The sequence below is a fragment of the Lithobates pipiens genome, unplaced genomic scaffold (genome assembly GCF_037356315.1).
Source record: "Lithobates pipiens isolate NorthernLeopardFrog02 unplaced genomic scaffold, aLitPip1_a1.2 Scaffold_16, whole genome shotgun sequence".
In the NCBI taxonomy this organism is placed as follows: Eukaryota; Metazoa; Chordata; class Amphibia; order Anura; family Ranidae; genus Lithobates; species Lithobates pipiens.
The window spans coordinates 149,658,821-149,671,650 of record NW_027507748.1 but is presented as its reverse complement, the minus strand read 5'-3'; the positions used below and the strand labels follow the sequence as shown (position 1 = coordinate 149,671,650).

Sequence of the window (12,830 nt, the reverse complement as noted above, 5' to 3'; positions counted from 1 at the left end):
ATCTGGGGTGCCATGGCTCGCCATCTCTGCCCTATACTAATGCTGTCTCGCACATCTCTCTGCAATCAGCCCCCATTTCTTGCCACACCATCAACATCTAACTCACAACCCTACAGCCTTCATTAGGTTGGATTCCTTCCTCCACCATCAACTCCTATAATCCATCTATGCAACACATTAGCTCCTGTATTAGGCCTCGCCACTATTAACTCCTGTACACCACAACTCCACCATCATCTCATGCGCCCCTACACCAGTTCTTGCACCATGGCCCTCCCCACCATTAGTTCCAGTACCCTACCACCATCAGCTACTGTACCCCCCCCCCCGGCATTTAGCTACAAATTCATACATATACATATTCATACATATCGCTTCTCGGCCTTTTGGCTAAGATCAAGTGTAGTATCTGTTCTTATCAGTTACCAGTAGGTGGCGCTTGCTTCCGTCCCTGTTCTACGGCGAGGTGGAGCAGGGGTGGCGGTTGCTATGCAAAGCCTGCTGGTGTAAAGGTGACCTGGATCAGTTCGTAGCCGAAAGGGAAGCCTTCTGATGGGGATGGGAGAACCACTGGTCGGCGCCAGGGAAGGGGACCCTGGCCTTCTGGCTTGGATTGTGGCAGCTTTAGCTCCGGTCAGTTTTTCGGGAGGGAACGTTTGTTCCCCTTTCTCCCACCGGGGGAACAGCCTGTACTTCCCAAATCTAATTAGGTAGGAGTGCTGGGAGCAAGGGTGTGACCTGATGGTAAAGGGTCTCACTAAGCTCCTGGATCTCCAGGCCTTTCTGGCTGGGGTGGGGGCTGTCGTGGTCTGGGCTGGGGGGTCAAGGATGCTTTCTGCTGAAAAGCCCATGGTGATGTGCCCCTGGAGTGGCAGTCCAGGGGTGCCTTATATTCACTGTGCTTGCACTTTGATATCTGGCACCTAGGTCACGTCACCATACAACACGCTTTTTTACACCTGCCTCTAAGGCCCGGCCTTTTGGCTAGGACCAGAGGAATTTTTGATTCCTGGCCGGAGGGCCTGGCCATTGTATTACACAATGGTCACACTTTCACTCTCCTCTCCACTATCCCTTCCTCACTTTTTATTTATTTTATTTGTGTGTGTTTTATCATGTTTGTCACTTCACGTTTTGATGAGTAGGGTGTCGGTCCTCTGACCTATCCTGAAAGTCTTGTGGGAGGGTGGACATAGGCCTTCTGGCTTGGTCTGCCCTCTATTGGGGGGCCTACCTTCGGGGAAGCCCCATAGTACCTAGGAGGTTCTGTTTCGGCAGACCTCCTGGGGAAAGGAGGTCTTCTGGCTTCGGCTGGAAGACCACTGATGAGTCTGGTACCTCAGTCCCTGTCTGGAGCCTAACGCCCCAGGGGATCAGGGTATGGTCCTTCCTAGTGGAGGACATCAGACACCTGTCTGCACTTTTTAGTGTGTCACTCTTTATGTGTGTGCACTTTTTTATGCACCGGGTGGAAGTTTTTTGGGTGTGCTTTGCACGCCATGGGCTTTTAAAAAATAAAAAATTTAAAAAAATCTGAAGCCCTGAACCTCCTTGGTGTTGCTCTGTTTCCTCTGTGTTCTCCTTGTTGGCACATAAGCAATGCAGGACAACTAAGTGGCTCTGTGCTGCATCCCCCCCTTTCCCACTCTGAGCTCTGCTGTGCAAGGAAATCAGGGCAAATTTAAGTACTTTCAAGGCATTTAAAAAAAATACATGTAATAATGTATTAATAAAAAAACAGTTGCATTAAAATATAAGTTAACTTTTTCTAACATGTTAGAAATGCACCAGTCCCCCCAGTCCCTGTGTTGACAGCAAGCAGGGGATCTTTCGCCCCCCGCTCACTGTCGCAATCGAAAAAACAAAAAGCTGCCCACGCCAAATCATTCACAGTGTTCTGAATGGGAAAAGTACAAGTCCTGTCGGCTTGTAGTTTTCAATGAACTACCAGGGCACCAGTGGTGGCTGGTGCTCAAAATTGTTTTGGGGGGGCGCAAGCAAGCTGAAAAGTTCTGAAAAATACTGAAACAAAAACATCAAATGCAGCCTCTGTGCCCCAGCATATGTAGCCTCTGTGCCCCAGCATATGCAGCCTCTGTGCCCCAGCATATGCAGCCACTGCCCCCCCCCCCGCAATCTGGAAGCGGGTGTCGGCAGCGAGCTGTGGGATGGGTAGTGCGAGTCAGGTGATGGCTCCTGTGTCCTCCATGTAGCTCTTCTTCACTTCTATATGGCCAATGGGATTGCCTGTGCCTTGTTGACAGCAAGCAGGGGATCTTTCGCCCCCCGCTCACTGTCGCAATCTAAAAAACAAAAAGCTGCCCACGCCAACCAGTCACAGTGTTCTGAATGGGAAAACTACAAGTCCTATCGGCTTGTAGTTTTCAATGAACTACCAGGGCACCAGTGGTGGCTGGTGCTCAAAATTGTTTTGGGGGGGCGCAAGCAAGCTGAAACGTTCTGAAAAATACTGAAACAAAAACATCAAATGCAGCCTCTGTGCCCCAGCATATGTAGCCTCTGTGCCCCAGCATATGCAGCCTCTGTGCCCCAGCATATGCAGCCACTGCCCCCCCCCCCGCAATCTGGAAGCGGGTGTCGGCAGCGAGCTGTGGGATGGGTAGTGCGAGTCAGGTGATGGCTCCTGTGTCCTCCATGTAGCTCTTCACTTCTATATGGCCAATGGGATTGCCTGTGCCTTCAGCCAATCAGGTGACCGATATTAGACTCGTACCTTCTGATTGGTGGAGATGCGGTTCAGTGTTAGAAAAGCAAATATTCATGCAATGCAATGCAATGCATAAATCTATCCATTTGTCATATAGGGGATGGCGTGACAGAGGGGGCAGTGCCCATGCGCGCTTAATGGATGGGCTGCCGCTGTAGGGCACTGTTGATCACTCTAGGTAGTTTATTGAGCTTCTTGTCAGAGTATAACTGCCTGTGTGTATCGGAGGTACAAGACCGTGGGTGCAATGCTTTACAGGTCCCTAACAAAAAATAATTCATCTGCAAAAAAAGGTACATTTATTTTTTAGGTAAAAGTGAACTTATCCTTTAAATGTGTGTCTTTTTGATTTGCCTGAAGTTCAGCTATAAATTGAGAAAGACAACTTTAGAGACCCTGCAGCATTGCTGTCATTACCTTTAACAGCGATTCCTGTCAGTTATATACAGTACTTCAACCAGTACTAAAAAGAATCAACCCAAGCAGTCACATATCAGTGCCGCTAAAAGACCAGAGACATAATAAATATTCCCGTTCAAGGTAATTTCATGAACTGCAGCAATTATCCTTATTTCTAACACATGTGACTGACTGTTCTGAAATACTTTCTCCAATTTTCTCATAATAAGCAGTCTGGGTTGAAAGTGGAATTGGACAGTTTCAAATAATTTTTCCTAAGAGACTAAATGGAGGTTTCATTAAGGAAATGGGCATTCGATTACTTGACTAAGGCCGAAAAAATGCCTTCTAATAAAATACCATTATTATTCAATCAGGGAAAACACAGTCAGCTTTTTTTTTAAATTAGTCTTTAAAGTGACACTTAACAATAGCCTTAGTCTCCAAAAATATTCCATACACATGCCCAAAGGGGCCCTGCAATCTGCTTTTCATTAAATGTTTTACTTCATTTTTCTGCCACCTTGTAATGCCCTCAGTGAGCTCCCAAGCCTTTCCCTTTTCCCCTTCACTTTTGTTTGTAGCAGTACACTTTAGTTGCAATCGTGTTCCTTGATTCATGCACAATACAAATCCTATAGTCCATCTTGGTAGTGGGAGGCCATGTCCCATGTAGCCACGTCCGCCTAAGAATTTAGGTTACAGCATCCAAAAAAAAAAAAGAAGAAATAGAGAGCAATAGAATGGACTTTTTGAGTTAAGAATACATCCTTAATTTTTTTTTTTTTTTTTTAAACCAGGGTTTAGTGCCACTTCAAGCTGTGCAGTCATATATACAGGCCCTGAATATTACAAATCCGTTCTCTACAGCCGAGGTAGAGCTAATACCGATGGAGAAGGTTTAGAGCTGGATGAAAAAGCTGTGCGTTTCATGGTGTGCTGGTGTCCACAAGCCATAGAAGCAGATAGCTGTCAGTATCAGGTTTTTATGCTCTGTCGTTAAATTTTTTTCAGACACATTTAACTAAATTTTCAGACGTGCTGCTAAAAGTGTCCATATGACTTTGCCCTAATTCAAGGCGCACAATCTAGATGGTCATGAAAACCAATACGTATACTTCATATACGTTTTACTGTTAGCCTTAGTCATAATGGGCAAAACAGGTGCTGTCTCACATGATATAAATCCCACTTTTAATCATTGTTATGACTGAAGCTGGGGAATAAATGTGAAATTCCTTTTCTCACAAAGAACACTGTTTCCTATTTGACACAGTCATCATTCCCCAAAGAAATCTGCTTAGCAGATCATAAAAATTCCCTATAGTACAAAAAGGCAGCAGTACTGCAGCTGGACAGAAGGCAAATAAGAACCTTATGGATATGCTGAGGCTTGTAGTTTCACAACTGCGGGCCAGAAAACCTGTCTCATTCAGGACATTTTTAATCTTACCACATCCATGGCCATGGATAATTAAAGAGAATATTCAAAGGTGTATTTGCTTTGTATGAATAAATCACCTATAATGTTGGGTGTCCCATGTGTGTAGATGTTGCTGTGTTATGTAAAATTATTAGTTTCTCTTTTTACATTTTAGAATTGGGTGCCTCAAGGCTCCCAATTCTAAATCCTCCCACTTACTCAAAACAAAAATAGAATAAGTATTACAAGAGAGCGCAGGGTTTAGGGGTGCGTTGCGCTCAGAATGTAGGGTTCAGGAGTGAGTGCGTTTTGCTCAGAATGCAGGGATCAGGAGTGCCTTACGCTCAGAATGCAGGGATTGGGGGGGAGGGGTGTGTGTGTGTGAAGGGTGGTAGAGGACACTGCTATGGGGGAGACCCTGCTCCTAACAGTGTCCTCTGTCCCCTTCAGGTCAACCCCCCAGCAGAAAGTTCTGGCCTCCCATAGCAGTGTCTTACATGTTACCAAAGAAGACCGGGAGGCAGCACAGAGGGACAGATGGTGGGAGCTGGGAGAGTCAGTTGTCATATTAGCAAGCTGGTGACTGGTTGCTTAGGACCACCCTGTGTCCTATCAACCAATCACCAGCGGTTTAACTTAAAATGTTCATTTGGCCAGCTCCTTCCACAACCCTCAGTCCTGAGCTGCGTTTCCTTCTGGTCTGAGCTGTTCACTGATAACAGCCACGGAGGAGGGGCAGGAGGGAGAGAGAGTCTGGGACTGGGACACAGAAGGCATGGCGGAGCCACGGAGGAGGTGGGAGGGAGAAAGAGCCTGGGACTGAGACATAGAAGACACGGCGGAGCCGCGGTGGAGGCTGAATGGAGGTCAAGGACCGTTACATAGCAGGTGGGGGTCGGCGGCACAGGAAGCGGTTCGCGGTCTACCCGTCACCTGCAGGCGGTTGACCAGTGGGCCACAATCAACGAAAATATTTAAATTAAATAGTAGGAGAAAAAAATAAATATATAATATATAATATATATATATATATATATATATATATATATATATATATATATATATATATATATATATATATATATATATATACACACACACACACACACACACACACATATATATACATACACACATACATACACCTTACAGCCTTCCATTTCCATACAGTGCCTAGGCAAGGGTGATGTCACCGATTTATCTGACATGAGATCCTGAAAGTTATGGAATCTAAATCTCAAAACAAAATGCTTTCCCAGAACGCCCATGAGGTCATCTTTCTGTGACATCAGCTTAGTCTTAGTAGACAGAAACCAAGATGTAAGGCAAGTATATTTTTCAGTTTTTCCCTATTATGTGATATTTTAGGATGTTTAATTATGCATTTTTACATAGGAAGGTTGCCGTTTAAGGTTAGTTTCACACTACTGTGATCCGATTTTAATCCAATTTTCAGTGCGATTACGTACTGCAACTTTCGATGTGGTTTGCAGATTTTTATGGGGCCAAAATCATGCTGGAATTGCACCACAGTAGTAACCAAAACAGGAACCTTTTCCAAAACATGCTGGGTTGTGTTGATGTGAACTGGCACCATTAAAAGTGTGATCGTTCCACTCTCCCAGCTATCCGAAACACTAGCTAATGATCTTGAGGCCCCCCTCAATGAAGACGAAATTGCTATGGCTATAGCATCTCTGGCTCCAGCTAAAGCCCCAGGCCAGGACGGTATACCATTGGATTTTTATGCCCATTACTCAGAGGCAATGGTTCCTGTGCTGCTAAGGCTATATAACTATATATACACGAGTTCGAATCCCTACCTGATTCTCTAAGACAAGCAGTAATTTTTGTACTTCCCAAACCAGGTAAAAACCCTCAATATCCTGATTCATATTGCCCAATATCGTTATTCTAGCGAAAGTATTAGCTACCCGCCTCATTAAAGTTATTTTATCCCTTATTCACCCAGACCAAACGGGATTCATGGCCAGGAAAAATACTGCCATAAATATCAGTCGCCTGTACATGAACATTCAAGCCCGACACAAGTCAGTGGGAACGAGAGCAATGATAGCGCTAGACGCCGCTAAGGTGTTCGATTCGGTAGAGTGGGGTTATTTATGGGAATGCCTTAGACAATTTGGATTTGGCCCAAACTTCATCAAATGGGTAAAATTATTATATTACCTCCCAGAGGCCCGGGTATCGGTAAACGGTTGGCTATCACACCCCTTCCCCCTGGGGCGGGGGACTAGGCAGGGCTGTCCGCTATCCCCTTTATTATATGCCTTAGCTGTAGAGCCACTGGCAGTCATGCTCAGAACAAACCCAGCAATTCATGGCCTTCGGAAGGGCTCTCTGGTGGCGATGGTAAGTATGTACGCGGATGACACGCTTTTGTATTTGGAAGATACGGGACCATCTCTGCAGACTGCCCTCCAGGTCATAGAGGAATATGTAAAATATTCAGGCCTGTGTATAAACTGGTCCAAATCGCAAATTCTGCCATTAGACTTGTCCCCACCAGATAGTAGTTCAGCCTCCCTCCCATTAGAGTTCCTGAGATCCAATACCTAGGGGTACAAGTTACCAGGGAACCCAGGGACTATATTAAAGTAACATAGAACCCCTATCCCCATTCTTAAAAGCTCGTACGCAAGCTTGGTCGCGTCTCCCATTTTGGGTCACAGGGAGGGTTAACCTCACCAAAATGATTCTGTTGCCAAAATGTCTCTATCTGTTCTGGCATTTCCCAGTCTTGATCCCTCTTAAAAAATTTAAAACCCTTGATGGCATTCTTAACACCTTCATCTGGGGACCGAGTAGACATAAATTAGCATGGATTGCTCTCAAGAACCCAAGTTCGTTGGGAGGAGTGGCCCTGCCAGACTTTTGCTCGTATTATATAGCGGCCCAACTATCATACTTTTACCATCTACATAAATCGGACAAGATTAGATATCGAACGTTGATATGCGAGGGCGTGGACCATAGTACACAGGTAATTTTCAGAGGGGGTAGAGGGGGGATTGGTGCTAATCACTGAAACCCCATACTTACGCACCATAAACAAATCTGGGAGATATCGCTTAAGATTTCTGGCGCCGATTTCTTCCACGCACATACGCCCTTGTGGCATAATCCCCAACTAAAGGAATTGTCCTTGCTTCCAGACGTTGACTTATGGGCCTCTAAGGGGATACTATACCTGCACCAAGTGATTACCCCACTGGGAGTGCGGGACTTACAAGCATTGAAGGAAGAGTTTGGATTACCAACTCATATGCATTTCCGATACTTGCAATTAAGGCATGCCCTCCTAACTCAGTTTGCGGAAGGCTTTCCAAGCCCACAAACTTTGCCCTTAGTAGACGTAATAGGAGAAAATCCAGCTAAATTAATATCCACCAAATATAATATACTGAGAGTCCGGGTGGTATCGCACATTACAGATACTGCTAGAATCAGGTGGGAGGAACAGGTTGGTTCCTTGGAGGTATCGGACTGGGATGAGATATTGGAGAACAGCAAGAGAGTATCGCTCAGGTTGCCAGAGCAAATGACCCAATTGTATATTATTCATAAATCATATTTAACAATAATAAGAATCACAAAGTATCACCCCAACTATAACCCGGTGTGTCCCAGATGTGCTGATCGCACTAGTACATTAAATCATATAATATAGTCATGCCCAGTGATCCAAACATACCGGGCACAAGTAACCACATTCCTTCATGACCATATGGGCTCACTCCTACAACTAGACCCAAAGCTATGTGTGCTAGGCCTACTTCCAGATGCCAATATTGACAAGTACATGGCCACGATTTTATATGAAACTTTATTCGGCGCAAGAAAGTTAGTGGCGAGACACTGGATGAGGCCTGCGCCTCCTACACTCTGGGCGTGGATTGAGGAAATAAATCATACAGTGCCATTTCAAAAAGGTAATCTATCGACACCGGGGATGTCCCACCAAACATAATAAGATCTGAGATAGGTGGTTGAACAGTCTGGAGACATGTATTGAATAGACTGATACTTGCACACGTCTGATAGGCAAACAATAACAACCCTGTATCGCTGAGGTCTATGGCCTTAACTTGTAAACTAACAATTGAATGTCAGCACATGTGGGGGTATATGATGGACCGCATTAACACAATACAGGTTGGAAGAAACAATAGGTCAAGATGTTTAATATTTTGGCCAAGGGTGGGCTTTGCATTTTGTGATATGTAATTGATGTCCTGGTTGGTATACTTCGAGATATGTAATGTTCACACAATATTTGTTTTGTACTCACTGTTTTTCTTTATCAATAAACTTGTGCCTTTTCAAAAAACAAAACAAAAAAAACAAACAAACAGTGTGATCGCCATTTTCATTCAATTCTGTGCAACTCAAGTTGCATCTGAAATCGCACTAGTGTGAACGGAGCCTAAAGAATGAGTTGGCCTTCCATTATGGTCTGCTGCAAGGCATGTCGAAGTGCACAGTATCATTCAAATGAAGCCTCAAAGCAAGCATGACTGCTGTGCCATCTCCTTAGCTAACCTATAGTGCTCTGGGAAGTCTTTGTCATGTATTAATTCTCAATTTGTAAAACACAGTTTGTGTACATATTGTAAAAAAATAGAAAGCGGCAGTTCAAAATTTTTTTTTTATATATAACAACTGATCGAAAAAAAAAAAACATTCTAGTTTTATGTAGATCTGTTCCTTTTAGAAAAGGAGTAAAATCATATTTATATCCATGGGTATATGCTTATCTCTTCTGGAAAGGGAAAAGACATATTGAAACTACAGACAACATGCTGGCACTAGTAACTCTATTCAAAGCAAAGAAAGCATTCTCAAGGTGCCTAAACTAAACACAATTTTCCATGCATTAAAAAGAACAAGGCAGAGTAGGAGACTGTATACAACATTATTAGGTATTATTATTCCCTATTAGGAATTAGGGAGATTATTCTATTGCGGACCCCTAAAGTAATAAAAACACAGCTGTTGCCTGAACCGAACAGTGTCCCCTCTAAACAGAATTTTGTGATATTTTAATTCTTTTTGCTTCACTCGATTTGGATTAAATAAGAAAAAGATATTGAAAGTTAAACTTGTAATGAGAAAAAAATAAATGGGTGTTACTACTGACTGCTTCCTGGAAAGACCAATTGCTTGGCTTGTCTCCGGCTACAAAATGAGTCACTGAGCTGGAACAAATACGACGATCGGGAAGATCAATGTGAAGTCAGAACTCTATCTACTGGATCTTGGTCATGTTGACCCAGTACATAAGCCACTTGATCAACATGGATCAGGGAACTAACATTCTCAGAAGAAGCGGCAAGTAATGGTGACCTCAACATTTTGTCTGTAAGGGTTTCCTGTAAAAGTAGTAGCGAAAACAGCATATATTATCAGAGGTTGTGTCACTATGGCCTACAGTCTATGTGGCCTTTTGCACAATATCAAGGCTGTGTTTAGACTGTGTGACTATAGATTAGATTTTAGGCACAGTGTTAACACTGCAAAGTGTCCCTGAAAGTCACCTTAAAACATAATATTATATGGCACATGTTCAAATACAGCATGTGCTGAAAATAAGATATGATTGCACAGAATAGCCATTGTTTGAAGGTATGTGACCAGGTTAAAAACTTTTTTTTTGTTTTAAGTATCATCATATAGTTGATATGTAACCAGGAGTGAACATGTACTTACTCAGCTGTGGAGAATGCTTGTTCAAAGTTCTGTTTGGGATTTGAAGGCTCCAGAGCATCGTAATCAAAGGCTTCAGGGAAGAATGAATGTACAAGGGCACAAAAAGCCATGCCATCACTCCAGCTCGAAGAAAAATTCTGTAGATCAATTTTCTGATCACCAAAAACAAAAGAGAGAAAGGACAATGTTTTATTACCCATATACTAATTTTATAAACACCACAGTCAGATTAAATGTGCTACTACAATAAAATAAATAAATAAATAAATTATATATTGATCTTCATTAGGCATCAATATCATTAAAATGTACAGTACATAAAAGAACCCTTTTTTTTCAAAAATTGGATTAAAGGGGAAGGGTTAGTTTCTCTGACAATTTTTTTTTTCATTATTGTGGTCTGCGTCCCCACTCGGGACATTTATCCCCTCTATCTGTGCTGACTACTATTGTCACAGAGTTTTAGAGTTCTCTTGAGAGCAAAAGGTGAGGGCACACCTGTTCTGGTGACAATTGTCTAATATGGGAATTACCCACACTTTGAGGAGCTCTCCTCTCACTTCCGGTTACCACTTCAAGACAACAAAAAAATTAAATAACATACATAAATCTGATAGACGTTTTAACCATTCCCTACTCTATTCAAAATAATGGAAATGGTTTTGACTATACATATACTTTAAAAAATGACCAGAGACATGATAATTAGGCTTTAAAGTGTCACTACAAAACAAAAACCTAGTTGATCCTGCTGTTCTCCATCTCCCCCCTCCTTCTGTCCAAGTCTGCAATTCAGCTGGGGATTTTGCAGAGCAGTGTTGGTAGCTCTGTACATGCTCAGTTTTGAGTGAGTTTCTATGCTGAGCATTTCCTCCACATCACATCTGAGCAGCTCCTGTGACTATATTCTCACACATGTGGGTGTATACACAGTCATAAATGGCTCCCTCCTCTTCCATGCTCATTAACCATTTAAACACAATGGGGTTGGGATATTACATGCAGATTGATGGAGGCTTTACCTCCCTCATTCTAAGACACAGGCTGGAAGGACTGTGACTGGAAGAAATCCACCCACACTATGTTATTTCCACAAAAATCAAAGATAAAGATTTGATTTGAAATATATTTGTATGACAATTTAAAACCATTTATTGACGATTATTTTTACCATGTATCCCAAAGGTTGGTTTTTTTTTTGAACATGTGACCAACAGAGGATAAGAAGCTCCTACTGCAGATAGGATGGGAAGGACCTGGGTCATAAAAAAGGTACTTAGATTTTTTTAAATTAAAATAATTACAATGTCATTATCCACATACAGAAATAGAAGGGACCAGGGGCAACGTAAATTAAACAGTGTGTTTTACTGTGTTTAGTATCACTTTAATAAATGGCCTCTGAACAAATACATTTGCCATTACATCTCACACATGTAAAATATATTCTCTTTTGCAATACTGTAAAAGTTTAGCGACCAGGGAGAAGCTTTTGAGATCAGAATCATACAACAGAATGTAGATAATGACTATAAAAGTGTTGGAACTTGAGTGACTACACAGAATTTTTTTGTCTCAGGACATCCAAAAGCAGTCCAACCTCTAAAAAGTCCCCTGAAAAGGATTGGACATTGCCTGCAGCCCAGGAGCTGTTTGAGGGGTCAACGCCCAAATTTGATTTCGTATGAGGTGGAGCCCCTCAATGCGACCAAAAGAAGCAGACTGATCACACCAGGAACTACCTGATTGCACTTACATCCATACATCAGTAAATATGCAATTCACATGATCAGCTTAGATCTGCAGTGATCAGTTGGAAGTAATCCCTAGTAGCTGCCACAAATCTGCCCAATAGTGCCTGTAGACATCAGCACACTGGGCAGACTTGTGGCTACTGGGGATCGTTTCCAACTTATCACTGTGGGTCTAAGCTGACACTGAGAATTTCAAGTATACTTTCTTATGAATGCAAGTGCAATATTTCTTATTGGTTTTAAACCAGTAAGTGGTGAACACTATGGAGCATCTCATTGTCATTTTTTGATTATATGAGCTTACAAGTGGCACCAGAAAGTGAAGTGGATTCTTGAATCGAACTCTGGTAAATGGATTCCTAAAAGCTGTATTTGACCTCCTGTTTTGCATTTAAGTCCATCAAATGAGGTGAGGGCACACCATGAGAGTGCACGTGGGTGACAGGGTGTTCTGGAGCTGTTGTTTCACAGACTGTAACGTTCTACAACCGTTGCGTCCCAGGTGGTGTATATAGTATCCATATTAATGGATCAAGACCTGAAGCTGTTTAATATACTGGTTATATTATTTACATTATTATGTTGAACTTTATGTTCCTTTATTTAACGACCACAAGATTATACATGGTTCATTACCAGAAGTGTATATGTGCACTTTTATTTACTTTATGTTAATGAGTATGTAATAATGGTATATGCCACGTATTTCATGTTTGGTGTAATCAAAAAGGAGCACTGCGCTGTTTCTAATGAATATTATATATTTTTTTAGAGGATAGTGCTGGAGCATGTTTAG

General features: G+C 42.5%; 1 protein-coding gene and 1 pseudogene across 2 annotated transcripts in view; one reads left to right on the top strand and one right to left on the bottom strand.

Moving 5' to 3' along the window:
* LOC143982142 (smoothelin-like protein 2) overlaps positions 1 to 12,830 on the bottom strand; it is a 157,919-nt gene that overhangs the window by 27,560 nt on the left and 117,529 nt on the right. For both annotated transcript variants that reach the window (XM_077480601.1, XM_077480600.1), the window contains one exon: positions 10,281 to 10,432. In XM_077480601.1, coding sequence (XP_077336727.1) covers positions 10,281 to 10,432 — 152 coding nt within the window. The remainder of the gene's footprint in view (positions 1 to 10,280; positions 10,433 to 12,830) is intronic.
* On the top strand, positions 371 to 455 carry LOC143986342 (U2 spliceosomal RNA; annotated as a pseudogene).